This window comes from Manihot esculenta, chromosome 8, assembly GCF_001659605.2.
Source record: "Manihot esculenta cultivar AM560-2 chromosome 8, M.esculenta_v8, whole genome shotgun sequence".
Lineage (NCBI taxonomy): Eukaryota > Viridiplantae > Streptophyta > Magnoliopsida > Malpighiales > Euphorbiaceae > Manihot > Manihot esculenta.
In genome coordinates this window covers 32,811,539-32,838,590 of record NC_035168.2, presented here as the reverse complement: position 1 = coordinate 32,838,590, position 27,052 = coordinate 32,811,539, and the positions used below count along the sequence as shown (strand labels likewise).

At 37.1% G+C, this 27,052-nt stretch overlaps 2 protein-coding genes across 2 annotated transcripts; both read right to left on the bottom strand.

Annotated features, from left to right (window-relative positions):
• Positions 1-14,942: 14,942 nt before the first annotated feature.
• On the bottom strand, positions 14,943-17,013 carry LOC110621823 (aldose reductase). Its single transcript, XM_021766130.1, has 8 exons — positions 16,840-17,013; positions 16,443-16,493; positions 16,268-16,341; positions 16,083-16,170; positions 15,791-15,997; positions 15,628-15,699; positions 15,309-15,545; positions 14,943-15,223 (listed from the first exon to the last, which is right to left on the bottom strand). The coding sequence occupies exons 1-8, from the start codon at positions 16,981-16,983 to the stop codon at positions 15,134-15,136; spliced, it is 963 nt and encodes a 320-aa protein (XP_021621822.1). The 5' UTR covers positions 16,984-17,013; the 3' UTR covers positions 14,943-15,133.
• A 3,991-nt stretch (positions 17,014-21,004) lies between these two features.
• LOC110620124 (patellin-6) lies at positions 21,005-23,153 on the bottom strand. The gene is made up of 4 exons (XM_021763714.2): positions 22,148-23,153; positions 21,912-22,036; positions 21,581-21,722; positions 21,005-21,467 (listed from the first exon to the last, which is right to left on the bottom strand). Exons 1-4 carry the CDS (start codon positions 22,871-22,873, stop codon positions 21,207-21,209), a joined length of 1,254 nt encoding a protein of 417 aa, XP_021619406.1. The 5' UTR covers positions 22,874-23,153; the 3' UTR covers positions 21,005-21,206.
• Positions 23,154-27,052: the final 3,899 nt, after the last annotated feature.

Genomic DNA, 27,052 nt, shown 5'->3' with positions numbered 1-27,052 from the left:
TTTCATGATGCATGAACATGCTTAAAACTTTATTATTTGAAAACATAGTTCAGTTCTACTCACCTCTGGCTGACTCTGAACAGACTCTAAAGCAGCCATCTCACTGCTGGGGTCCTCGGTTCCTCGGGTCCGAACCTACACAGGTGGACTCAAATGAGGGACCAAACATAGACTAACATGACTCTAAACAACTCCCCAAAAACCCCCCTAAAACATCATAAAACAATCATAGAAAACATGCAAAGGAAGGCTAAACAGGACACTTTCGGTGGCAGGTTCGGCGTCCGAAAGTCCCTCCAGAGCCGAAAGCATGCACCTTCGGCGACACCTTCGGCAGCCGAAAATGCCTTCCAGATCCGAAACTCATGCATGTTCGGCGGCACTTTCGGCGGCTAAAACTCCCCTCCAAAGCCGAAAGTCCAACTTTCGGGGGCAGGGTTCGGCAGCCAAAACACGCCTCCACAGGCAGGTTCGGCGGCCGAACATGGCTTCGGCTGCCGAACTTGAGTTCTTCCAGAACGGGAGAACTCAGCCTCTCATGCACATTTTGCCTCTTAAACCTTCCAAACTCATACCACAACATGCATAAACACATATACAAGCATATAGGGGTCCCAAACTAGCCTAAACCCCAATAACATCACATCTAGCAACACATACAACATGCATTAACCATAAAACTTACATAAACCCTACCATCATGCATATACTCTAATCATGCAACAAAACCTCTTAAAACCCCTCAAAACTTTCATAAAACATAAAAGAAAGGTAGGATCTACTCTTACCTCTTGAAGAACGAGAGGGGAGACGATCCAAACTTGGAGATGGGAGAAATCAAGCTCCTGGTCTCCAAGCTTCAAAACTTCGTTCTTTGCTCGAAAATCTTCAAAACCAAGTTAAAAACTCATAAAAATCACGAGAGACTTGAAGGAAGGACTCAAGATCGACAAGGGATGGCGGAGACTCACCTTGGCCGAAAATGGGGAGAGAAAAACTCGCCCATTTCGGACAGGGGACCCCTTTATAGGTGGATGGCCAGACCACCTTCAGGGGCCTAACGTGCCTCCGCATGCATCCCATGTTCGGCGGCCGAACATGAGGTTCGGCGGCCGAACCTGGGCTCTTCGTTCATTCTCTTTCTTTTCCTTTCTTTAAAACTTTAATTCAAAATTAACTATCAAAAACATGAAAAACAGTTTGTAAAAACATATTTTACCCTTCTAGAGGTTTTCAACATCCGAGATTCCACCGGAAATAGGAATTCCGATGCCGGGGTCTAGCCGGGTATTACATTCTCCCCCCTTAAGAACATTCATCCCCGAATATTCACCAAACAAGCAAAACATGGCATAGCACACATAAACACATACAAACACATAGATACTAACCTTAAAAGAGATGAGGGTATTGCTGGAGTATGGACTCCCGTGTCTCCCAGGTACATTCTTCTATGTTTTGGTGATTCCAAAGGACTTTCACCATCGGGATTTCCTTGTTCCTCAGCTTTCTGATCTGCGTGTCTAGGATCCGCACCGGCTGCTCAACATAGGTGAGATCTCCTTGGATCTCCACATCAGGCTCGCTAAGAACCTTGCCCGGATCTGACACGAACTTCCTTAACATGGAAACATGGAAAATCGGATGGATTCTTTCCATTGAAACAGGTAAGTCCAACTTATACGATATACTCCTGACCTTCTACAAGATCTCGAAGGGTCCGATGTACCGTGGAGCTAGCTTACCTTTTTTCCCAAACCGAATCACCCATTTCATAGGAGACACCTTGAGCAATACCAGATCTCCCTCCTGGAATTCCACCTGCCTCCTGCGGACATCTGCATAGCTTTTCTGCCGACTGGTAGCAGTTCTGATCCTCTCTCTGATAATGGGCACCACCCTGCTGGTGATCTCTACTAACTCTAGGCCTGCTAAGGTCCTCTCTCCTACTTCTTCCCAGCAAACAGGTGACCTGCACTTCCTTCCATACAAAACTTCATATGGAGCCATCCCTATGCTAGCATGATAGCTGTTATTGTAGGCAAACTCCACCAAGGGTAGATGCTGCCTCCAAGAACCGCCAAAATCTAGCACACACATTCTGAGCATATCTTCAATTGTTTGGATGGTCCTCTCTGACTGTCCGTCAGTCTGTGGATGGAAAGCAGTGCTAAAATCCAACCTGGTACCCATAGCACTCTACAGACTCCGCCAAAATCTGAAGGCGAACTGGGGTCCCCTATCTGACACTATTGATACAGGAGCCCCATGCAGCCTTACTACCTCTTCCACATATACTTGTGCCAGTTTGTCCACAGAGTAGCCATTTCTGACCGGGATGAAGTGAGCAGATTAGGTTAGTCTGTCCATAATCACCCATATGGAGTCTAGTCTGTTGGACATTGCCGGTAACCCCACCACGAAATCCATAGCGATATTCTCCCATTTCCATTCTGGAATCGGCAGCGGGTTAAGCATTCCAGCCGGCTTCTGATATTCCAGCTTCACTCTCTGACATACCTCACAGGCGGACACGAACTGTGCCACCTCTCTCTTCATAGCTGGCCACCAATAAACTCTCTTCAGATCCTGATACATTTTGGTGGCTCCAGGGTGAACGTTGTATCTAGCATTATGAGCTTCCCTCATAATGTCTCCCTTCAGACTTATGTCATCTGATACACATAACCTGTTCCCATAGCGGAGGATCCCTTTGTTGTCAAATCTGAACTCTTCATTCTTGCCTACCTGCACTGCTTTTGCTATCTTCACCAACTCTGGGTCCTCATGCTGTTTTTGAGCCACCTGCTCTAGAAACACGGGTGTCACTCTCATCTGAGCTATCAAAGCCCCTGTACCAGACAACTCCAACTGTAGTCCCTCATTAATGAGCTTGTAGAACTCTCTCACCACCGGTCTTCTCTCTGCTGAGATATGGGATAAACTGCCAAGTGATTTCCGGCTTAGGGCATCTGCCACAACATTTGCCTTACCCGGATGGTACTTGATTTTGCAATCATAGTCACTAAGCAGTTCTACCCATCTCCTTTGCCTCAGGTTTAACTCTCTCTGACTCAGGATGTACTGCAGGCTTTTATGATCTATAAAGATCTCACATTTAACCCCATAAAGGTAATTCCTCCATATCTTGAGTGCAAAGATCACTGCTGCCATCTCTAGGTCATGTGTAGGATAATTCAACTCATGCTTCTTCAACTGCCTAGAAGCATAAGCAATTACCCTATCATTCTGCATTAACACACAACCTAGTCCCACACGAGATGCATCACAGAAAACTGTGAAGTCTTCATTACTGGTAGGCAGAGCTAACACCGGTGCTGACGTCAACCTCTTCTTTAACTCCTCAAAGCTCTCTTCACACTAATCAGACCATACAAACTTATGATTCTTCTTGGTTAATCTGGTCATAGGAGTGGCAATTCTGGAGAAGTCCTGTACGAACCACCTGTAGTAACCCGCCAAACCCAAAAAGCTTTTAATCTCTGTTACTGTAGTGGGTCTAGGCCAGTTAGCCACAGCTTCTACCTTCTTGGGGTCCACTTCAATTCCCTGTTCTGACACAACATGCCCCAAGAATGAGATACTCCTCAACCAGAATTCACATTTAGAGAACTTGGCATACAAGCCATGCTCTCTTAAGGTCTGCAAAACTGTCTTCAGATGATGGGCATGCTCCTCTGCGTTTCTGGAATACACTAAGATATCATCGATGAAGACAATAACGAAGTGATCCAGATACTGACTGAAAACCCTGTTCATGAGGTCCATGAATGCTGCAGGGGCATTGGTTAGCCCGAACGGCATCACAAGGAACTCATAGTGCCCATATCTAGTCTTGAACGCCGTCTTCGGCACATCCTCTTCTCTTATTCTCAACTGATGGTACCCAGATCTCATATCTATCTTGGAGAAACAACCTGCTCCTGCTAGCTGGTCAAATAGATCATCGATCCTAGGCAACGGATACTTATTCTTGGTAGTGACTTTGTTCAACTGCCTGTAGTCGATACAAAGCCTGAGGGATCCATCCTTCTTTCTCACAAACAACACTGGAGCTCCCCAAAGTGAGGTGCTCGGTCAAATGAAACCCTTATCTACCAGCTCTTGCAACTGCTCCTTAAGCTCCTTCAATTCTGCTGGTGCCATCCTGTAGGGAGGGATAGAGATTGGTCTGGTTCCAGGCATCAATTCTATTTCAAACTCTATCTCCCTAGCAGATGGTAGTCCTGAAAGCTCGTCTGGGAAGACATCTGGAAATTCTCTGACAACGGGCACTGAGGCGGGCTCCCTAACCTGACTATCAAGCTCTCTCACATGAGCCAAATACCCCTGACATCCCCTCCTAAGCAACCTACGAGCCTGTAGGGCTGATATTAGACCTCTAGGTGTACCCCTCTTGTCTCCTCTGAAGACGACCTCTGACCCATCCTGACCTCTGAACCTGACTACCTTGTCTCTGCAGTCCAGAGTAGCACCATGGATAGATAGCCAATCCATCCCTAGAATGACGTCAAAATCGGTCAAGTCTAGAACCACTAGGTCGGCTGGAAGGCATCTATCCTCAACAAACACTGGACTAAACCGGCAGACTGACTCTGCTACAGATGGATCACACTTGGGTCCACTGACCCAAAGGGGACACTCTAATCCAGAGACCATCAAACCCAACCTCTCAACTGCTCTCGGGGCAACAAAAGAATGAGATGCACCAGGGTCCATTAAAGCATACACATCTGAACAACCAATGATGAGATTACCTGTCACCACGGTGTTGGATGTGTTCGCCTCCTACTGTGTCATAGTGAAGATCCTAGCTGGAGCTGTGGGACCTTCACCCCGGGAACCTGCTGAAGAAGAGGCTGCCCTTCTCCCTCTGCCTCTGCCACTGCCCTGAGTCGTGGCTGGAGCTACTGGCTGTGCCACATTACCTGAAGCTGTCTGCTGGGACTGTGCCATAAAAGGTGCCCTAGGACACTCCCGTGCCATGTGTCCCTACTGCCCACATCTGAAGCAGGCTGTCGTCCCATATCGACAGACTCCTTTGTGTGGCTTACCACACCTCATACAAACAGGACTGCTTGAGCCAGAGCTTGAACCACCTCCCATTCCCATACCAGACTTTATCTTGTTCCAGAACTTGCTCTTCTTGGACTTGGATCTGTCCATCTTTATACTGCTCGGAGTCTTGGAACCTGAAGGCTGAACCACTAATTATTTAACTTTCCCTTCGATTATTGCACTAGCCTCCATCTTCCGAGCCATATCCACTATAGCATGGAAACTCTCCCTCTCTGCTGATTGGATCAAAGAGGAATACCTAAAGTGAAGCTTCATGATATACCTCCTAGCTTTCTTTAGATCTGTGTCAGAAGCTTGCCCTGCAAACGGCAACAGCTCCAAGAATCTATCAATGTATTCATTTAGACTCATCTCCTCCGTCTGCCTTAGCTGTTCAAACTCAATCATCTTCAACTCCCTGGAGCTATCCGGGAAAGCCCATCCTGCAAATTCATTTACAAATTCCTCCCAGGATAGACTATCCACTCTCGGGTCCACATAGCTCTTGAACCAATCCTTGGCCTTCTTGCATTTGAGTGTGAATCCTGCCATCTGAATGGCCCTACTATCACTTGCTCCCAACTCGTCGGTTATCATTTTCACCGTTTTGAGATACTCAAATGGATCATCCCCCGTCATAAACTTGGGAGCATCCAGCTTAAGGTAATCAATCATCTTCACCTTGTCCCTCCCAGATGAGCTAGGCTTAGGCATTTGGACATTAGGGGTAGCTGGCTCTGCTGGTGGAGGAGGAGGTGTCACATTCCCTGAGGTAGGGTTTGCTGGATTTGGATAGAAAGGTGGGGGTGGATACATGGGATACTGAGGGTATGGTGGGTAAAAGGGAGGGTAAGGCATGTAGGAAGGGTAGGGGTTAAAGCTAGAGAAATCCGATGTACCCCCCATCGGATACCCTGAGCCCTGAGGATAGGGTGGATATTGGGGTGGATAACCAAACCCCGAGGCCTGAGCGCCTCCTTGAGAATCCCTTGAACCCTCCTCAGACATGCTTACTCCCAAGCTTCCATCTCTCCTCTGGTCAACATCCATATCTTTCCGCACTTCAGCGGAACTCCCACCCTGATCTGTACCCCGTCTACTACCACCAAAAGACTTTCTAGGGTCCCTTATTGATCTCTCTCTATTAGATCTACATGACATTGCCCTTGGCAATACAGGAGGACGGGCATCCATGCCCTCATTCTCTGGTGGTACTCCAGTCAATAGTGCAGATCGACGAGTGCCTCTCATCTTGCTTACTGAAAAACAACACACATCACATAAAACATTAGCATCAAATGGTTCATGTGGAAACACATGAACCCGCATCACATACATAGCATAATATTAACGCACATGCATAAATCATGGCATTTCACATCATTATTCAAGACAGGACTCCACATCCTATCCTAGTGGACATGATTTTTCCTATTGTGCTTGCCCTTTTATAACTCCTATGAGCCCGACACACTCTAGGTCCGACCATATGAACCTAGGGCTCTGATACCAATCTGTAACGACCCAAAAATCGGACCGCTACCGGCGCTAGGATCCAGATCGGCTTAAGGCCGCCGGGACCCATAGCAAGCCTCCTATACCTGTCATATACCTAATATCATCCCATACATGATCATACATTTTCATAAAAATGTAAAAAACCTTCAATATTCCAAGCCTGACCTGCATGCACTAACATCATAAACATAAAACCCAAAACTAGAGCCCTCAACAAATGCTCTAGTGGGTTATCATAACATACATCAAGCTTGGACTATCATTTCTCATCATAAGAACATTTCATTAAAAGATCATGTACAAGGGAACTAACATTACTATTCGGGCCAAGCACAATACTAAACCATAAAACATTCTTTACATTATATTGCATAAAATCATTTTTCAATACATGTCCACTCTAACTATTACACTTAACTTGACTTCAACCTTGAAGACTCCCCGGTCTATCCTGAACCTGCAAGCCTGGGGGTTAAGGGAAAGGGGGTGAGCTAAAAAGCCCAGTGAGCAGAATAAAATAACATATTCATAAATTATGCTTTCATGGAATGCATCACAACACATACAATTCACATCACGGATGGACTTGTCACCAATAACCCTCTACATATCCAATGTGCCCGGCCCTCGACGGAGCTCCGCAAGACTTCCTCTTAAACATCACACAATGCCAAGACACGTGGACATGGGCAGCCCTGGACTTCATTAATCATCATATCATACATAACAAATGCCAGGACGCGTGGACATGGGCAGCCTTGGACTTTCATTAATCATCATATCATATTGAGGGCTAATGGTTCATCCAACATCCATCCACATCAACAACAAAGTATGCAATGCAACATATTCGTGAGATTCTAATGCAACAACCTAAAATATATCATGGCTTTCATGATGCATGAACATGCTTAAAACTTTATTATTTGAAAACATAGTTCAGTTCTACTCACCTCTGGCTGACTCTGAACAGACTCTGAAGCAGCTATCTCACTGCTCGGGTCCTCGATGTAATACCCGGCTAGAATCCGGCACCGGAAGTTATGTTTTAAGGTTTTCACGTTGAAGTGATTTGTGTTTTGAAGAGAAAAGTCTATGGGGACTTTTGCCAAGTTCGGCCGCCGAAGGTAAGTTCGGCCGCCGAAAGTGCCCAATGTTCGGCTTCCGAAGGTCAAATTCGGCCCCCGAATGTTGCATGGTTTTGCATGCGATTCGGCTGCCGAAGCTGAGTTGGCTAGCCAGCTCTTGTGCCTTCCTTAGTCAGTATTTTGGACAGGTGTTAGTTCCACACCCTGTCCAGAAGTTTGGCTACGTCTCCCATATGTTACAGCTCCTGCAGAGTTGCTTTATTTTGTTGGTTTTCAAAAATTGTTGAAGGTTTGAGCAAAAAGCTTAGTGTTGAGGTTTGATGCCGGATTCTAGCCGGGTATTACATTCTCCCCCCCTTAAGAACATTCGTCCTCGGATGTTCCTAAAACAACCAAAAACACAACAAAGAGGAGGAAACTAACCTCAAAACAGCTGTGGATACTGCTGGAGTATAGACTCCCGCGTCTCCCAGGTGAACTCTTCTATATTATGGTGGTTCCATAAAACTTTCACCATCGGGATCTCCTTGTTCCTTAGTTGTCTGATCTGAGTGTCTAGAATCCGCACTGGCTGCTCTATATAGGTGAGATCTGGAAGAATCTCCACCTCAGGCTCACTCAGAACCTGATTTGGATCTGACACAAACTGCCGTAGCATAGAAACATGAAATACCGGGTGAATCCTCTCCATAGAAGTGGGTAAATCCAGCTTATATGATACATTTCCGATCCTCTGTAAAACCTCAAAGGGTCCAATGTACCGTGAAGCTAACTTACCCTTCTTCCCAAAACGAACCACTCCTTTCATTGGAGACACTTTCAGCAATACCCAATCTCCCTCCTGAAACTCTAACAGTTTCCTGCGAATGTCTGCATAACTTTTCTGCCTACTCTGTGCTGTTCTGATCCTCTCTCTGATCACGGGCACTGTTCTACTGGTAATCTCTACCAACTCTTGCCCTGCAAGAGCTTTCTCTCCTACCTCTTCCCAGCAAACAGGTGATCTGCACTTCCTCCCATATAAGGCCTCATAAGGAGCCATCCCAATGCTAGCATGATGACTGTTATTGTAGGCAAACTCCACCAAGGGTAGATGCTGCCTCCAGGAACCGCCAAAGTCTAACACACACATTCTGAGCATATCTTCTATGGTCTGGATGGTCCTCTCTGACTGCCCATCAGTCTGTGGGTGGAAAGCAGTCCTGGCAATTTTTATCAACACAGGGTCCTCATGCTGTCTCTGAGCTATCTGCTCCAGAAACACTGGTGTCACTCTCATCTGTGCAATCAACACACCTGTACCAGATACCTCTAGTTGTAACCCCTCCTCAATGAGCTGATAAAGCTCCATCACTACTGGTCTCCGCTCTGCTGCGATATGAGATAAACTACCTAGTGACTTCCGGCTTAGAGCGTCTGCTACAACATTTGCCTTACCCGGATGATACTGGATCTTACACTCATAATCACTAAGCAATTCTACCCATCTTCTCTGCCTCAAATTCAGTTCTCTCTGGCTCAAGATGTACTGTAAACTCTTGTGATCAGTAAAGATCTCGCATTTAACCCCGTAGAGGTAATGTCGCCATATCTTCAGCGCAAAGATAACTGCTGCCATCTCTAGGTCATGAGTGGGGTAATTCAACCCGTGCTTCTTTAACTGTCTGGAAGCATAAGCAATCACCCTATCCCTCTGCATCAAAACACAACCCAAGCCCACTCGAGATGCATCACAGAACACTGTGAAATCCTCATCACTAACAGGCAGAGCTAGCACTGGTGCTGTCGTCAATCTCCTCCTCGGTTCCTCGGGTCCGAACCTACACAGGTGGACTCAAATGAGGGACCAAACATAGACCAACATGACTCTAAACAACTCCCCAAAAACCCTCTAAAACATCATAAAATAATCATAGAAAACATGCAAAGGAAGGCTAAACAGGGCACTTTCGGCGGCAGGTTCGGCGGCCGAAAGTCCCTCCAGAGCTGAAAGTCATGCAACTTCGGCGGCACTTTCGGCAGCCGAAAATGCCTTCCAGATCCGAAACTCATGCATGTTCGGCTGCACCTTTGGCGGCCGAAACTCCCCTCCAGAGCCGAAAGTCCAACTTTCAGGGGCAGGGTTCGGCAGCCAAAACACGCCTCCACAGGCAGGTTCGGCTGCCGAACCTGAGTTCTTCCAGAACGGGAGAACTCAGCCTCTCATGCACATTTTGCCTCCCAAACCTTCCAAACTCATACCACAACATGCATAAACACATATACAAGCATATAAGGGTCCCAAACTAGCCTAAACCCCAATAACATCACATCTAGCAACACATACAACATGCATTATCCATAAAACTTACATAAACCCTACCATCATGCATATACTCTAATCATGCAACAAACCCTCTTAAAACCCCTCAAAACTTTCATAAAATATAAAAGAAAGGTAGGATCTACTCTTACCTCTTGAAGAACGAGAGGGAAGACGATCCAAACTTGGAGATGGGAGAAATCAAGCTCCTGGTCTCCAAGCTTCAAAACTTCGTTCTTTGCTCGAAAATCTTCAAAACCAAGTTAAAAACTCATAAAAATCACGAGAGACTTGAAGGAAGGACTCAAGATCGACAAGGGATGGCGGAGACTCACCTTGGCCGGAAATGGAGAGAGAAAAACTCGCCCATTTCAGACAGGGGACCCCTTTATAGGTGGCTGGCCAGACCACCTTCGGGGGCCTAACGTGCCTCCGCATGCATCCCATGTTCGGCGGCCGAACATGAGGTTCGACGGCCGAACCTGGACTATTCTTTCATTCTCTTTTTTTTTCCTTTCTTTAAAACTTTAATTCAAAATTAACCATCAAAAACATGAAAAACAATTTGTAAAAATATATTTTACCCTTCTAGAGGTTTTCGACATCCGAGATTCCACCGGAAATAGGAATTTCGATGCCGGGGTCTAGCCGGGTATTATAGTTTGCGCTAGCAAGTTCTATGTTTTTTACTCGATCGAATTTGTTCTAAGACTCAAGTATGGAAGCATCGATTACTTTCCCAAGCAGATAGGGTTATCATGATTCAGTCAATTTTATATGCCATCCCCTTCTAATCTATGTCTCTATTTTTGTATCCTAAGTAAGTTTCCATTTCTTTGAACGGCTTGATCCCGCGGTTTTATTGGGGTAGTGATGTGCACCAGTTTAAGTTGCATTGGGTTAGTTGGCAAAGATCTTGTTGTTCCAAATTTAAGAATGGTTTAGGTTTTTGTGATTTTAAAAAATTTAATCTCGCCTATTTAGCCGAACAGTGTTGGCATCTTCATCATTACCAGGATAGTCTTTAGGCTCGTTTGTTGAAGGAGATTTATTTTTCTAGTTCATCATTTTGGAAAACTGCTTCTAAAAGAAGTTCTTAGATTTGACAAAGTATGCTGACAGATCGGAATGTTTTTGGTCAAGATGCTCGATTGAATATCAGTGACGGCTGAAGCATTACAAGGCAAGGCTGCAACTGCAACAGCAGACAAATTTATAAACATTTGGAAAAGTCTTACAACCATCCTGAAGACAACATGTTACGTAAAGACATCCTAGCAGCCAGATCTGCAAAGCAATTAGCCAAACTTGGAACTCGAAAAAAAAAGCAAACATTAAAAACACACCCGGTAGGAGAGTATAGACTTCACTGTAGAACTAATATCCAAGCTAGGAAAGAGTTAAAAGCTAATAGGCGAATCATATAAAAGAGAAGACTCAGTCTCACATTCAATGGCCCGTAATCCAGCTTGAAAAATCCAAATAACAGCCTTAAGGACAACACGAACTTCACCAGCAGCAACAGAAGAGCACTAAACTTTCTTGGAAAAACCATGAAGTATAGAGCCCGAGCTATTAGTAGTAATAATAACTATAGCAGTCAGAGAAAATTTATTCTTCCAAGCAACATCACAATTTAGTTTTATTATACTAGGAGAAGGAGGATGCCAAATCGAAGTGGAAAGCGAATTCGAGGAACAAGATGTTGAAGGAGGAACAACAAAAAGACCACTAATCTGAAGTTGTTGAAGATCTATCAAAATATGACATGCAATAAGAATATGATCAGCCTGTACATTATCAAAGACACACTTATTTCAAGTTTTCCAAATATGCCATAATTAATGTGACAACCACTACAGATAAAAAGTCAGAATCAATGCCATATGCCTGGCAGCTCACCAACAACTCATTCGACCATTGCAGAAAATTGGGAAAACCCGCCAGTCATGGTTTGAGTTGGGGCATGGTAGTTCTTTCATATATCTAAATCACTAAAAGAAAAATTACTATGAGATATCTAATTTTTAAAAATATTTTTAGTTTATTTTTATATAAAGTTATTTAATGAAAATAATTTTTATTCTATAAAATTAAATTCTTTAATTTTTTTATAAAAAATTCTATTAAACTATCTTGAATTTTTATTATTTAGTCGATATAATTTTAATTATATGTATTATTTAATTTTTTATAAATTTAAATATATAAACTATTTAATTTTTACGATCAAAAGATAAACTAAGTTACCTAACAACCTAGTTGACAAATGGACTAAATAATATAAATTTTTTAAACACTTAAGAACTTGATAGTATTTTTCTATAGATAAAATTCCAATCCCTCTAATATTTTTATTACAATCACCTTATCTATATATTTCTCTCCATTATTTTTTTATTATTTTATAAAATTTTCTTTTAATTTTTAAGATTTCAACATGTATCCTATTTAATTTTTTTTCAAAATATTCATAAAATAAATTACTAAATCATTGTTTAAATTTTTTTTATATACATTATTTTTATTATTAAAAAGTGATAGTTGCTTTGTTCATTTCTATTTATATGATTAAAGTTATATATTTTAAATTTTTTAAATATAAGAAATAAATTTTAAATGAAAAAAAAGAGTTATTTTATGCACTATTGCATTTTAAAAAAATAAATTTTAAATTTAATAGATAACTTGCTATATTATTTAAAAATTAAAGATGTTACATGATAAAATTAAAAAAATATTTATATATATAATAATTTAAACTACTCATTATAAAAAAAATTAAAAATTTACATTCTATATTTTATATAAAAAAATTAACTTGTAAAAATTTACGTATATAAATTTTTTTTTGCTAATTTATTTAAATTTAATTTTTAACTTAATTAAAATGTATAAAATTTAAAATTTTATGAAAAAAATAAAATAAAATTTTAATTTTAATTTCTTCATCGATTACTAGACTGAACTTTTAATGCAAATTTAATTTGTATGATTAAAAAAAACAACCGTTTAAATTAAAATGCACAATAGCCTAACATTGAAAAATTAAATTTCTCTTTTACGATTTCAGAGTTAAGAGTTGATTGGACATTATTATGCTGCAATCTCAACCGTCATCTCTCAACTGTCAATTTATTCATAACACAAAAAAAAATTATTGACTGCACCAAAAACAAAGATTATCAAACTAATCACACCAATCACATTAGATGGAATTTCAAAGTATCCATGGTATGGCCTTATCCCACTTGTGCGAGCTGAGGGAACACAATCCAAGTCTATTTCTGAATCGAAGCAATTTTTCAAATCATGCATAAAAAGAAAAATAATTTTAAAATCATGTAGCATTCGAAAATATTTTCAGATTCCATGTGTTAATGAGCGTGTTCGGCAGAATAACTACCGAACACGCTTGTTCGACGCTATGGGTGTCGAACAAAGTAGAGTTCGACACTCACGGTGTCGAACTCATCTTTATTGAGTTTATTCGGCACTATAAGTGTCGAACAAGCTGATCTATGGCGTGTTCGGAACTATGAGTATCGAACACGCACAAGTTTCAAGGTTTCATCAGGAATTTCTGGCGAAGCCTTGACTAAGAAACGCGTATATCCATGTGCATGTAATTGCACAGAAATTTATTCCCCAGTACCTTGTCGAACAAATTTCTAGGGGTGGCTATAAATGTTTAATGAAAATAAAATATATAAAATAAATATATATTTAAAAAAATTTTAAAAATTAATAAAATATTATAATAAATTAAAATTTATTTATTGATATTAATTAAAATATATTAATATTAAATTTATTTTTTATATTTAAAATTATGTATTTTTTAACCAAATCAATTAATAATTCATTTCTAATTCTATTATAAAATTAACTTTTAATAATATTATTATAATAATATTTAAATTTAAATTATCTAATCTATTATCTAGTAAATTTATATATTTTAAATTTAAAACATTTTCTAAATTTAAATACTCTTAGAAAAATTCATTTATTACTAAAATATTATTTATATATATATTTATTATTTATATATGTAATGATAATTAATTAATATTTTTTCTTCAAAAAACACATTTTACACATATCAATAAATAAATAAATAAATTTTTAAAAATATAATAATTAATTAATATTTTTTCTTAAAAAAAAAAAGATTTACACACATCTTTATCGTTAAAAAAAATAATTACTTTAAATACACATATTTTTATAATATTAATTTTAGTATCATGCAAAGTATTCTGCCTGAACTAAGATTGTGCAATTGGTTTGATTTTCAATTGAATTGAGAAAAATTAAAAATTAAATTATAAAAATATTAAAAATTTAAAAAATTAATTATAAAAATATAATCAGAATCGATATTATTTTAAACTGAAATTTATAATTTTTTAATTTTTTATTTTTAATAGAATAATTTAATAAATTTTTCACATAAATTTTTCAATAATATTTATTAATAAATATTATTTAAATATATAATAATACTTAAAAAATTTATATAAATTCATATAAAATTAATATTTTATATAATAAAAATATATATATAATTAATTATTCAATAATTATTAAATTAAAACTAAAAAATACTAATCAAAATTGAATTGAATATTTTAATTAACCGAATGATTAAATCGAAATTGATTGTTCAGCTTACATCCGCGTATGACCAATTGTGGTAAATTTTCCTCCGGATTTATCTGAAAAAAAATTATTACTTAATTTTAATAATATAATAAAATATATTAAAATATTTATAACATTTAAAATAATAAATTAATTTTTTATTAATTTTAAAAAATTTATTAATTGATCTTTATCCTTTAAATATTTTAAAAAATTTTATATATTTAAAAATTAAAATTAATATTAATTAGAAACGTTTAAATAGTTCATTTGCCTTTGCCTTTGCCTTTTTGGACTGTATAGTCGATTTTTTCAACATCAAAATCATTTTATTGCCATCAACCCGGTAGCCGATATTTACACTACGTACGTACAGCCAAACATTTACGATAGTATGTTACATTTATTCTATTCCAGCGGCTCTCTACATACTTCGATACGACAGAGAAGAAAATAGACAACAGCGACACTCGAGGCTCTCAAAAGAACACCATTGATTTTAGTCTTCATGATCCCAAAGGTCAGCAATACTTCTGAATGGACCTTCACTCTTGTTCACGAACTGATCCTCCCCATCAAGGACTCGTCTCTGTACACCCATGTTTCACGTTCAACTTTGCGTTAACAGATCCATGCAAATATATATTATCAAAAGAAGAAAAAGGCGGCGGTACCTGATCTGAGATACTGCAGGGAGCCTGGAAATCTTCCTCTGGAATTTCCCAACCAAAGACCTGAATATTTTCTTTGATCCTTTCAGGGTGGCTTGATTTGGGTACCACACTGGTTCCTCTTTGGAGCGCCCACTTCACTAGAACCTGACCTGGAGTCTTGTTTATCTTGTTTGAGATTGTTTCTACTGTTTCGTCATGTATGAGGTCACTGCCTGATGATCCCAATGGCGAATATGCCTGAAAACATATATATTCCCTCCAGAATTATCCGACATTCTTAACAGAAGGAATAATCATCGAATCTAGTTTAAAATCTTACAGTGACATGGATGTTATTCTTCTTACAAGCCTCCAGCATTTTATCATTCCTCCATCCTGGATGCATCTCCATCTAAAACCAAGATGATGACAATCTAATCCCAGTTACTCAAGTAAAATACTACAAGCAAATTGACATAAACACAGAGACGATCCTATCTGACCTGACACACTGAAGGCATTGTTTGAGCAAAACCCACAATCTTGTTGAGCTTCTTAACTGTGAAATTGCGTATACCAATATCTCTAACTACATTTTCCTTGACAAGCTTCTCCATTTCTCTCCAAACTCCTTCCATGTCAAAGTCCAACACCTCTCCTGGCTTGGGAGGCCTGCTGGCTCCATCTTTGAGATGAAAAGGCCAATGGATCTGCAAACAGAATCCCTGATTCATTATTTGATATGGAATAATTAATGAAGCAAAAATATATGACTCAAATTCAACCCTAAATTACCACATAAAGATCAAGATAGTCAAGTTGCAGATCCTGTAGGGTCTTGTTAAACGCTTTTCGAACGCTGTCAGGAGACAGATCCGTGCACCTGCATACACACGTTGAACACAAAACAATAAATTTATAAGTGAATTTCAATGCATGGACATTTGATAAAGAGTTGATGGAGCAGTTCTATTAATTACCACAGCTTGGACGCGATAAAGAGAGCCTTCCTCTCTACCCCTGCATGCATGGCTGCCTTGAGTGCGTGTCCCACCTAAATATAAAAAATTATACACGTTAGAGTAAAATAAAAAACAAAACTCCTTATATTGAAAATCTGACGCTAGATAGAAATTGTTGAAGAGACAGAAATACATCTTCTTGGACTCCATATTCAGCCGCTGTGTCGACGTGCCTGTAACCAGCCTGCAGAAATATGAAGAAATCAATGAGTAACTTCAGAAAACACTATTTGCCGATTTCATAACACTTAGCCGCCGTTGTTTGGAGAAAAAATATTTATAATTTGAAAAATATTTTTCTGTAAAAAAGTATTTTTTTTAATAAAATAATTTATTCTACTAATAAATTCTAATTTAAAAATTAAAATACAACAATAAATTCATAAATAAAAGTGTTTAAAGATACTTCTTGAAAGATAAAAAAAATTCTGAAATAAACCGAAACTTAAAAGAAAGCTGAAATTTGGACAAAGCCCGTTGTCTATAAAGAATTAATCTTAAGGATCTTTGGTGGGGTAGTCATGCTCTACCTCAACAATGGCAGAGTAGACCGCCTCGGTGACTTTAGAACCAGACCTCCAAGTACCCAAACCAACAGCAGGGATGGCGTGACCACTCAGCAGCCTAAATGATTCAACTTTTTCACCAGATTGATTGAAGGGGGCCTGAGCCATTTTTCCTCCCCTTTCGGTCAGCTAATGTGGTGCAACTCTTTTCCTATTTATAGTACGTTGGCTTCCACGTATCCATCATGCAACGCGACATGTCTTCCATAAGAGAATTTTGTTTTGTATTTAAAGAGATGGCAACATGTCACGCTGCATGGTGGGCACGTCTAGGGCAATTGTGGGATGCGTGGCTCATTCTAGGAGAAACTCCTGGTGCTTGGCTCATTCTAGGAGAAACACCTGGTGCTTGATAAAAATCATGGTTTTTAATTGGCCTGGGCCATGGGCTTCACAGGAAAGCTGCTATGTTTACGTACTACAACAGTATGGTTATTGATGCGTAGGAGAGAGACGATGCATATATCTAATTACGATAGTATTTGATTTAAATAAAAAAATTAATTGAATTAAATTATTTTAAAATTTTATTTTATTTTTTATTTTTTAATTTAATTTAATTTTTATTTGAAAATTTTTAATTATTTTAACTCAATTTAATTTTAATTTATAAAAAATATTAAAATTAAATTAATAATATATTATTTTTATAATATAAAGAAATTAAATACTAATTAAAATTAAAATGTTTTAACTGAATTTTAAAATATTAAAAATAAAGTATAAAAAATAAAATATTTACTAAAATAATTTAATCCACTGAATTCAATTGAATTAAATAAATTTAAATTAAATTTTTTAAAATTAATTTAATTTAATTTTCATAAATATTAAAATTTTAATTTTAATTTATTTAATTTCGTTTCAATTTTAAATTTATTTAATTCGGTGCTCACTCTTCTCATATTAAGCTTCTAAATATGCTACCACCGTCTCCGGATAACTATATTTTGGATTTTTTTTAAAAAAAATTATTTATTGTTTCGAAATTTTCAAAATAATATTAAATTTTATTTTTTAAAATATTTATTTTTTTAAATGAATTTAATTTTTTCATATATTAATACTAAATAATTTAAAAATTAATATAAAATTTGAGCCTTATAATGTATATTTAATTTCTTTAGCTAGTTTTTTTTTTGTTCTTTAAAATTTTATTTAGTTTAAAATAGCCAATTTATAAGAAAGTTAATTTTCTGTGAAATACATCTCTAGAAAAGTTATTTTTTAAAAAGTATAATTTAAATATATTTAATTGATATGTTAAATTTTTAATAAATAAATAAAGTATGAGTATAAAAATAAATATTCTCATTTTAAATATATATATAATATTTAAATATAATATTCAATTTAATACAGAAAATTATATATTAATTAAATAATTAAAATTTAAAAAGTAAATATTCAACCCATATAATAATTAATATTTTTTTATAATAATAATAAAAATTATTATAAAATATAAAAAATATTTATATTTATATTTAATTATTTTTTATTTAAATATATATCATCTAAATAAAATTATATCATAAAATTTTTCACCCATTTATCAGTAGATATAATCTTTAATTTTTTACTTTCACCTACATATTTAACTATAAAAAAGCGCAAAATAGGAAGTCAAAAAAGTAATTAAAGTTACTTTGCTTGAGAAGGATAAAAATTATTGATAAAAAATATTTTTTATATAAATTATGAATTAAAATATATGAAATTAAATAATTAAAATTTTATTATATAATAATAATTAAATTTGTAAATTAAATTCAGATTCGAGCATTTTCATAATTTATATATTTTTTTTTAAGGAAGACTACTTATTGTATTAATAAAATTCTATCAAATAAAGAGAAATATTATCCAAATAGAGAGACGATTATATCTGATAAATTCTCTAATCAAAGTATAAGCAGTTAGAGTACGACGAATTTATCTAACAAAAATATTAGTTCTAGAGTTTAACATAGATTTATAATTATTTAAAATCAAACTCCTTCTAAGATAATTTGGTAAAAATATTTTTCAAGTGTCTGTCAAAAAATCCTGTATAAAATAAATTGGCAAAAATACTCCTCATTCCTTCTATCTCTCGAGCATAAATCATTAAAGTCTCCCAAATAAAGTTATGGAAAAGAATTTTTACGAGATAAAATTCGAATAAGTTTTCAAGACTGACGTCGTCCTTGAGATTCTGAAAACCTATAATCACTAGTAAACCTCCACTGAACATTACCTTCCGAAACAATCGAATCAATAAAATTTGAAAAAAAGCCAACTAAACAGACTCATGACTCTTCTACATTAACGAAAAGTTTCCTCCCAATCCTTCCAATCCTTATCTATTAATTGAGAAACAACTATTAAAATATAAAAAATTACGAAAAAATTTTATACGAAAACTAAGAGCTTTTATTTCCATCAAAAATAAAATGTCTTGTAAATAGGAACCAAATCTTTCAATGTAATAACTGTCCGAGAATCACCGCTATAAATCTGTCAAAAAAGTATGCATATTCTAAAAACTGATTGAATTATATGCAATAAACATATCCACCATACATAAATCATAAGTGACGATCGAAATATCTTTTAAACTCGTAGATCATGAGAAAAATGAAAAAAGAAATTAAATTTAAGAAAAATAAAATGCGAGAGTATCGAATCACAAAAAAATTATAAAAAAATTATAAAATTCATAATTTAACAACTATTATTTTATTTATTAGTGATGTCTAACCATATTCCTGCTACGGACCAACTGTTTCTATTATTCAAATCCGTTCATCCATAAGCATTCATAATTTACCTCTCTAAATTTATTTTCTTTCGACTTTTCAAAAAATTGTAGAATCAGATAATCAAACAAAATATGGAGCCGAGTAGAGGAAAGACAGCTAAGCGCCACCGCAATCGCTACTATTCCTCAGGTGATTAAAAATCATCTTCAAAATTCAAAAATACTATTTCTCAGTAATTAAAAATCATCTTCAAAATTAAAAGAAAAAAAAAATCATTGAAGAGCCGGAGAATAGGTGAAAATCAACTTCCAATCTCATCATTCGGTCTAGAAAACGTACAGAGATTTAGATATCTTTTTGAAAGTCTCATCTAAACAAATCCCTTGTTGCATGTGGCTTATGAAAGCTTAAAAAACAGGGAAATCATCATGAACAAACAAATCCAAAGATAGTGAGAAGAATTAAATAAAATCTATTACACCCTCCATCCGAAGGTGGGATAGCAATCTACACTCCATGCTAAGGAGAGGGAAGCGGGCTGGGAGAAGCTGTTGGAGAATAAGAAAGAATTGCTATACTCCATTCCGAGGATGCTAAGGGGAAGGAAGCAGGCCGGGAGAAGCTGTTGGAGAATAAAAAAGATGACTTTGTTAGCAACGAGACCCAGATGATCAAGAGTAAAACTCTCTAGTGTTTTAGAACGACACATGTAATCCTTTCTCTCATGACACAATATATATGTTGCTTCAAGAATAGCAATAGGTGTAGTGTGGCAGCCTTATGGGTGTGGCTGGCTGCAACTTACCCACAATTAAGGGGAGAAAATTGGAACAGTTTATTCACTCACAATGTCTTCGAAGAAGCATTATGTCCACGTCCAAGAAGCAGAAGACGAGTGAGATGAGGGAGAATCAATGTTACCACCATTAGCTCCAAAGATCAAATACTGGGGAGGCTACTAGCCAGTGAGTGCAACTATGCTGCTCGCTTGCTCCAACAAAATTTATTATAGCTGGACCCGTTTTCTTGCTAATCCTAACTTTGACGGATTGCTTCCGCAATTGTGCATAGAACAGTGCCCGTGACATTACGGGCATTAATTTCACGATCGCTCCTTTGCTCACAATAATTTCACAATCGCTCCTTTGTTTATCATGCATGTTTTTTTTTTCAAAGTTCGAAACGGCGAAAACGTCAGCCAACCCTGCGAGAGAGCCTCTCCTCCATTCAATATATTATCTCGAAAAACGCGATCATCTCCAAGAAAACGAAATATCGAAGATAACCAAATCACATAGAGATTGCATACCCCTGCACAATCCCTTTAGAGCCATAGACACAGGCCAGCTAAGGGCCAAAATCATCACGCACATAGAAACATGGGCGAAGTTAAAACTTGATTTGCTTCTATATTATATATAAAAGCTATGTAGTACACCCATCAAATTTTATACATTACATCACTAAACGGTCAAGCTATTAAGCACAGTTAACAACCATTAATTCAACTAACTTCTAAAAAAAACCCAAAAAGAAATAGAAAAAGGGTACTCTTATAATTAGAGTTAATTAAACAAGCTATTAAATCTAAACACCAGTGGATTTTCGGACAATATATCGATAAGCAGCAACCTTTTTTCTCCTGGAGGCTGTGTTGTCCACGGACAGCACCATCTTACCAGCTTCTCTTGCAGTGAAAGAGTTGTGAATTGCTTCTTCTGAGGCTGCCACTTTCCTTGTCTTCTCCACGGCAATGGTGTAGCTTCCTTCTGCATTAGGCACGAACTCAGCACCGTACTCCAAATCCCATCCTCCGACCACGATGTCCCATGTAATTGTTGCACCAACCTATTAATTATCCAAATAACACAATTAATTACACAATAATTGAAGATTAAATTGACAGGAACTTGTGGGTATTATGCGATAACAATAAAGAACAAATTAACGGTAAACTGCACCTCAATCCCTTCAATCTGAATGTTCACTTTCTCTCCTCCTTTCATAGTAAACTCGGAAGCTGGTTTAGGTGGGCCATTCTGCAAATCGCTGGGTCGACTTAGTCCTCCATACTGAACTGGAATGTCTTCAGGCCTTATAAATCTGATAACAAAACAAACCAATTTCAGAAGAGGAACACAGAAATAGCAAGTTACTAATGAGATCAAAAGTTTACAAAAGAAAGCATCGGCAGGTGGGATTATTACAAATCACGAACAAAAACCGAATACAACACAATGGGTATCAACAAAAAAAGACAATGAAGTGAACAGAGGAGTTAGAGAAACTCACTTGTAGAGAGTCTCTGCAACATTTCCTTCCTTGGAGATCACGAACTTGCTCTTAGTTCTCTGCGTCAGAAACGGACTGAACATCGAATACAACAAGCTGAAGTACCATGGGACGTTGATGAAAATCTAATCCCCGACGACATAAAAGAACAGAATAAGAAAGGAGCAAGTAGACAAACGAAAACAAACAAGAGGGGAAAATTAATGAAAAAGAAATGAAACAATTAGTGCTATTACCTTACGAGCCACCATTTCAGGGTAATTATCTTGAAAAAGAGAGAGGATCTGATTAGAAGCCACCCTCAGTTCCCTTTTGGGCATGTCTTTGAGATCAGTAACTTGAATGATGGAGTTAACTCCACCAGGCTTAAAATGCAGAAGTTTAATCCCTCTCTCCAGAATTTGAACTCTCCATTGTAGGAACTTCCTCAGCTTTTCCTCATCTCCGAATATCCTCTCATACATTTCCTTGTCTCTAAAGACCCCATAAGCATTATAACAAACAGGGTGTCCCTCTCTGTCATACCCATGCATATAAGCCACAACACCTTCAAGCTCCTTAAAACCCAAGTCCTCGTCACAGATGTTGTCCGCTCCGAATTCTTTTCTCCAAGACAAACACTTCTCCAGCATGTTAAGAGCATCAGGGACTCTAAAGTCTCTAGCACGCAAAAACTTCAACAGTATCACATCAGCCTTCTCTTCGCTACTCAAAAGAGGAACACCCCACATGGAACACTCACTATCAGACTCACAAGAGGTGGAGAGTTTTTCCCTGAGCTCTTGCAGGGCTTTCTTCTCAGAGGATTTGAGATGAGAAATGAAATAGGTGTCTTCCTTGAAAGAAGGAGTACGGAGAGTGGCGGCCTCCATTAGAGTAGTAACGAAGCTTTTCTTGTAAGGTTTTGGAGAGGATTGGAGGGGGGTTTGTTGGATTGAAATGGGTGATGAAGCTGCTTCCATGGGTGAGTCCCAGATGGAAACTCGCTGAGAGAAATGCAGCAAACCTTGTAAACTAAGAAGAGAAGCTTAAGCTTAGTTGGTTGTCAAAGTGTGGGTTACAAGCAAAGAGAGAGATGGAGCGTCTCCGCCACACACACAGAGAAACAACAAACAAAACAGGCAATGCGTGAAAGAAACTGCAGGGAAATTGCGAAAAAAAGGAAACAAATTCTAATCTATAGAGAAGTGAGCCGGGATTTTCATTTGAACTTTGAAGAAGCCGCTTAAAAAACAACAGGACATGCGTGAACAGGAAGGGGTAATCTCAACATCTCACGCGCTGCTTCTGAGCAAATATAATAATAATAAATAAAAAAAACAGCTGATAAGAGCCGAGCGGAGCCAGATGAGCTTCAGCTACATAAGAAATGAGCCGAACCGAGCCGTACTAATGGAGAGATAGGTGGCTTGTGGAGAAGGTCATAATAATTGGTTTTGGAGTGGACCCGAAACGACACTTCTTTTCTTACAGAGTGGGCCCACCCTCTCTCACACGCCTCCCGAGCTCCGATATCTGGCGCCACCACTACTGCTCTGCACTACAGTCCAAAAACCAGAGGTTCGTCTTCATCTTGAAAATGGAATTGGGACTAATATTTCTATAATTTAAACCCAACCTTTTGAAAGTTGTTTCTCGAATCTCTTTTGACTTCCCAGCTACAACATACTGGTATTTTCTTTTGCTCCAGTTCTATGTCCGGTGGTTGTTCAGAATTCTCTATCCTTCTTTCACGGGATGTTTTTCCGTTCAACTGTGATGTGGTATAGAAGCCGGCGCCTATAATTGCGGTTGCTAATAACCATGGAGGTACCCATTACTTTTTATGTTCCATTATTTGGCCATGTATGCTTTTTATCCTTGGATAATTTTGCTTTTACAATGTGAGCAATAAACCTGTAAGAAGTATTTCACTCAAAGGCAAACCCATTTCCACTCTATTGTCTCTTTGTCCTTGTCATGCTCATTGATCCAATAATTTAGAATTTATATGTAACTTTTCTAGTAATTGTACTTTTTTTCATGTTTTATTCTTTCTTTTGTTTTTTTTTACTGGTAATAAATATTTTATTACATGACCACATTCTGCCCTAAAAATAAACACTTCCCAAAAAACATACTAATTCTTGTGTACCGTAAGAGGCAAGGTCCTTCTTAGGATAAAATTTAGCTACTGTATTTGTACAATAATTAATTTATTGAAAGACATAGCTAAATTTGAAAACACACCTCCATAATAGTTGAAACTAATGAACTAATATAAAGAATTTTCGATTTATGACTCGATACTCTCGATTTTTTTTCTTCTTTAAATTTAACTTTTTCTTTTTCTTTTCCCTTTCCCATGAAAAACGATCTGCGTCAATTGATTATTGATAAATAAAAAAATGTTGTTGTCCTTATTAAGAGTTTCAGAGATATTTCGAAGTGAGGATGTTTCTCACATATAATTCAATCAATTTTCAGAATATGCAGACCTTTTTGGCAGATTTATGGTGACAATCATCGGACAGTTATTGTATTGAAGGATTTGGTTCATAGTTACAAGCGGACATTTTATTTTTTATGGAAACAAAAGCTATTAGTTCTCATATGGAATTTTTTCGTAATTTTTTACATTTTGATGGTTGCTTCTCAGTCAATAGACAAGGATTGGGAGGAGGCCTTTCGTTAATATAGAAGAGTCATGTGTCTGTTTCTGTGGTTGGCTTTTCTTCAAATTTTATTGATTCGGTTGTTTCGGAAGGTAATGTTCAATGGAGGTTTATTAGTTATTATGGGTTTCCGGAATCGCAACGATGACGTCAGTCTTGGAACCTTATTCGAGCTTTATCTCGTAGAAGCTCTCTTCCGTGACTTTGTTCGGGAGACTTTAATGATTTATGCTCAAAAGATGAAAAAGAATGAGGAGTATTTTTGCCAAATTATCTTATACAGAGGTTTAGACAGGCACTTGAGAAGCATTTTTGCCAAATTATCTTATGCAGGGGTTTGATTTTGAATAATTGTAAATTTTTGTTAGATTATAGAACTGATATTTCTGTTAGATGGATTCATCGTAATGCTACTTTAGCTGCTCATACTTTGGCTAGAAAATCTATCAGGTATAATCGTCTCTCTGTTTTGGATGATATCGCTCTTTATTTGATGGAATTTTATTAATACAATAAGTACTTTTGTTTTAAAAAAAAAAACTTAATTATTTGATAATTTAACATCAAATATAAGTGAAAATTTTTTAAAATGATTTATTTAAAAAATAAAAAGTCAAATCAAAATCGAACTGGTCTGTCGATTTGAATTGGTCAGTTTCAATCTAATTTCGATTCACAAAAGGATAAATCATAATCAATTTCCTAGTTTAAAGTTCCAGTTCGTTTCAAAAATTGAAATTCATTGACTAGTCTGATTTCGATTCGATTCTTGGTTCGAACCATGGCCATGTCTTAATGGATCTCATCCAACTCCAATTTTACCCACTAAGATGGCTCGGCCTTTCTCTGCCATTAGGATGAATACTACACCTTCTTTCAATGTTATGAAAAATAGATTATATATTATTAGTAACGTCCATTATAATAGCAACCAATAAAAATTTATTTTTTCAATCCACTTAACAATTTTAAGCTTAAAAACTCTTAAGGAGGAGGGCAACACCACACCAAAGAGTGAGGAGAGTAGTGATGAGATTGAGAGGACCAATAGAAACACTAACTTGTTGAGGTTGAAACAAATCAAAGGCCATGCATCGATAGGTTGCAAGAGGATCCAACTCAGCCGAATTAAAAATCCCTTTATTTTGTTCTTTATAAATATGCCAAAGGTTGAGAGTGACTAGAGTTAAGAGCAAAGATCCATATTATTTCAACCAAACTCTATTTCCAAGTGTCTCTCACCATTTAAAAAAAAAAAGGGGAAAACCAATAGAATTAAGGCTATAATCACAAGGCCATGTTGTTCTATCTGGGTGACACTAAAAGAAAGCATGCTCTAGTGTTTGGAGCTGAAGTTGAAATAAAACAAAGAGGATCTGCTACCACCCCATGACTAGCTGAACTAATATAAATCAGAAGAGTAATATAAAGAATTCTCTAGAAGAAGAACTTTAACTTAGGAGGAACCTAAAAAGATTATACATTTCTCGAAACTACCTAGGTAACTAGTAGAAGAGGATGATCAATTATCAATCCTTCGGACAAGATTCTAACTAACTTACAATTTATATCTTGATAGCATATTATATTATCATTTGTTCTTACACTGCCCTATAAAGGTATCTGTAACAAAAAGACTTAATCGGAATTTAGATATTGAGGCAATACTCGCTCAGTTTTTATTTGAGAATAATGTATTTATATACTACTCTATTAATTATTCTGAAAAGGTGCATGTATATACAACTATTATTACAATAGAAAACATGTGAGCTAGGAGAGAGAAAAGATTCTTCAGTTATTTTTGTATAGTTGACACGGAGATGGAAATAAGTCTTCTGAAATGTCCTTCTGACCTAATCTTCTAGAATAGTCTTTTAACTCAGTCTATTTGAGTGGTGTCTGCCCTATGAAGTCATCCGATCTGGTCCGTTGGGGTGGTGTCCGACCTGTGAAGTCATCTAATCTGGTCTATTGGAGTAGTGTCCAACCTATAGTATCTGACCTGTGAAGTCATCCAACCTGGTCTATTGGAGTAGTGTTTGACCTGGAAAGTCATCCGACCTATTGTCCGTCTGACCTGTTATCTGATTTGCACTATTTTGCTATGTAAAATACTATCAAGCCCCCCCTCAAGATGGAGACGAGGACAGATCTCGAAATCTCATCTTGAACAGATGTTTATGAAAGATGGTGGAAGTTAGAGATTTAGTGACGAGGTCAACAAGTTGGTGTCTGGAAGGAACATGCAAAATAGAAACAAATCCTTTTATGAGTTGTTCTCGGACTACATGGTAATCAATTTCAAGATGTTTTGTTCGTTCGTTGAAAACAAGATTCACTACGGCTAATTGATTATTACAGAAGAGATGATCAGGAAGAGATCTTTGTTAGATCAAAATCTTAAAGAAGATAACTTATCCATTTTAATTCGCATATTGTGGTTGCCATGCTCCTATATTCTGCTTCAGCGAAAGATCTACTAAC

What these genes read in the sequence shown, in the direction of transcription:
- LOC110621823 (XM_021766130.1), bottom strand. Translation starts at nt 16,983, where the DNA reads ATGGCTCAGGCCCCCTTCAATCAATCTGGTGAAAAAGTTGAATCATTT. An exon ending in TCTACTCTGCCATTGTTGAG is followed by an intron (nt 16,494 to 16,839) that starts GTAGAGCATGAC and finishes ATATTTCTGCAG; the next exon opens with GCTGGTTACAGGCACGTCGA. An exon ending in AGAATAACATCCATGTCACT is followed by an intron (nt 15,546 to 15,627) that starts GTAAGATTTTAA and finishes ATATGTTTTCAG; the next exon opens with GCATATTCGCCATTGGGATC.
- LOC110620124 (XM_021763714.2), bottom strand. Translation starts at nt 22,873, where the DNA reads ATGGAAGCAGCTTCATCACCCATTTCAATCCAACAAACCCCCCTCCAA. An exon ending in CTGAAATGGTGGCTCGTAAG is followed by an intron (nt 22,037 to 22,147) that starts GTAATAGCACTA and finishes GTCGGGGATTAG; the next exon opens with ATTTTCATCAACGTCCCATG. An exon ending in GTTGCAGAGACTCTCTACAA is followed by an intron (nt 21,723 to 21,911) that starts GTGAGTTTCTCT and finishes TTTTGTTATCAG; the next exon opens with ATTTATAAGGCCTGAAGACA.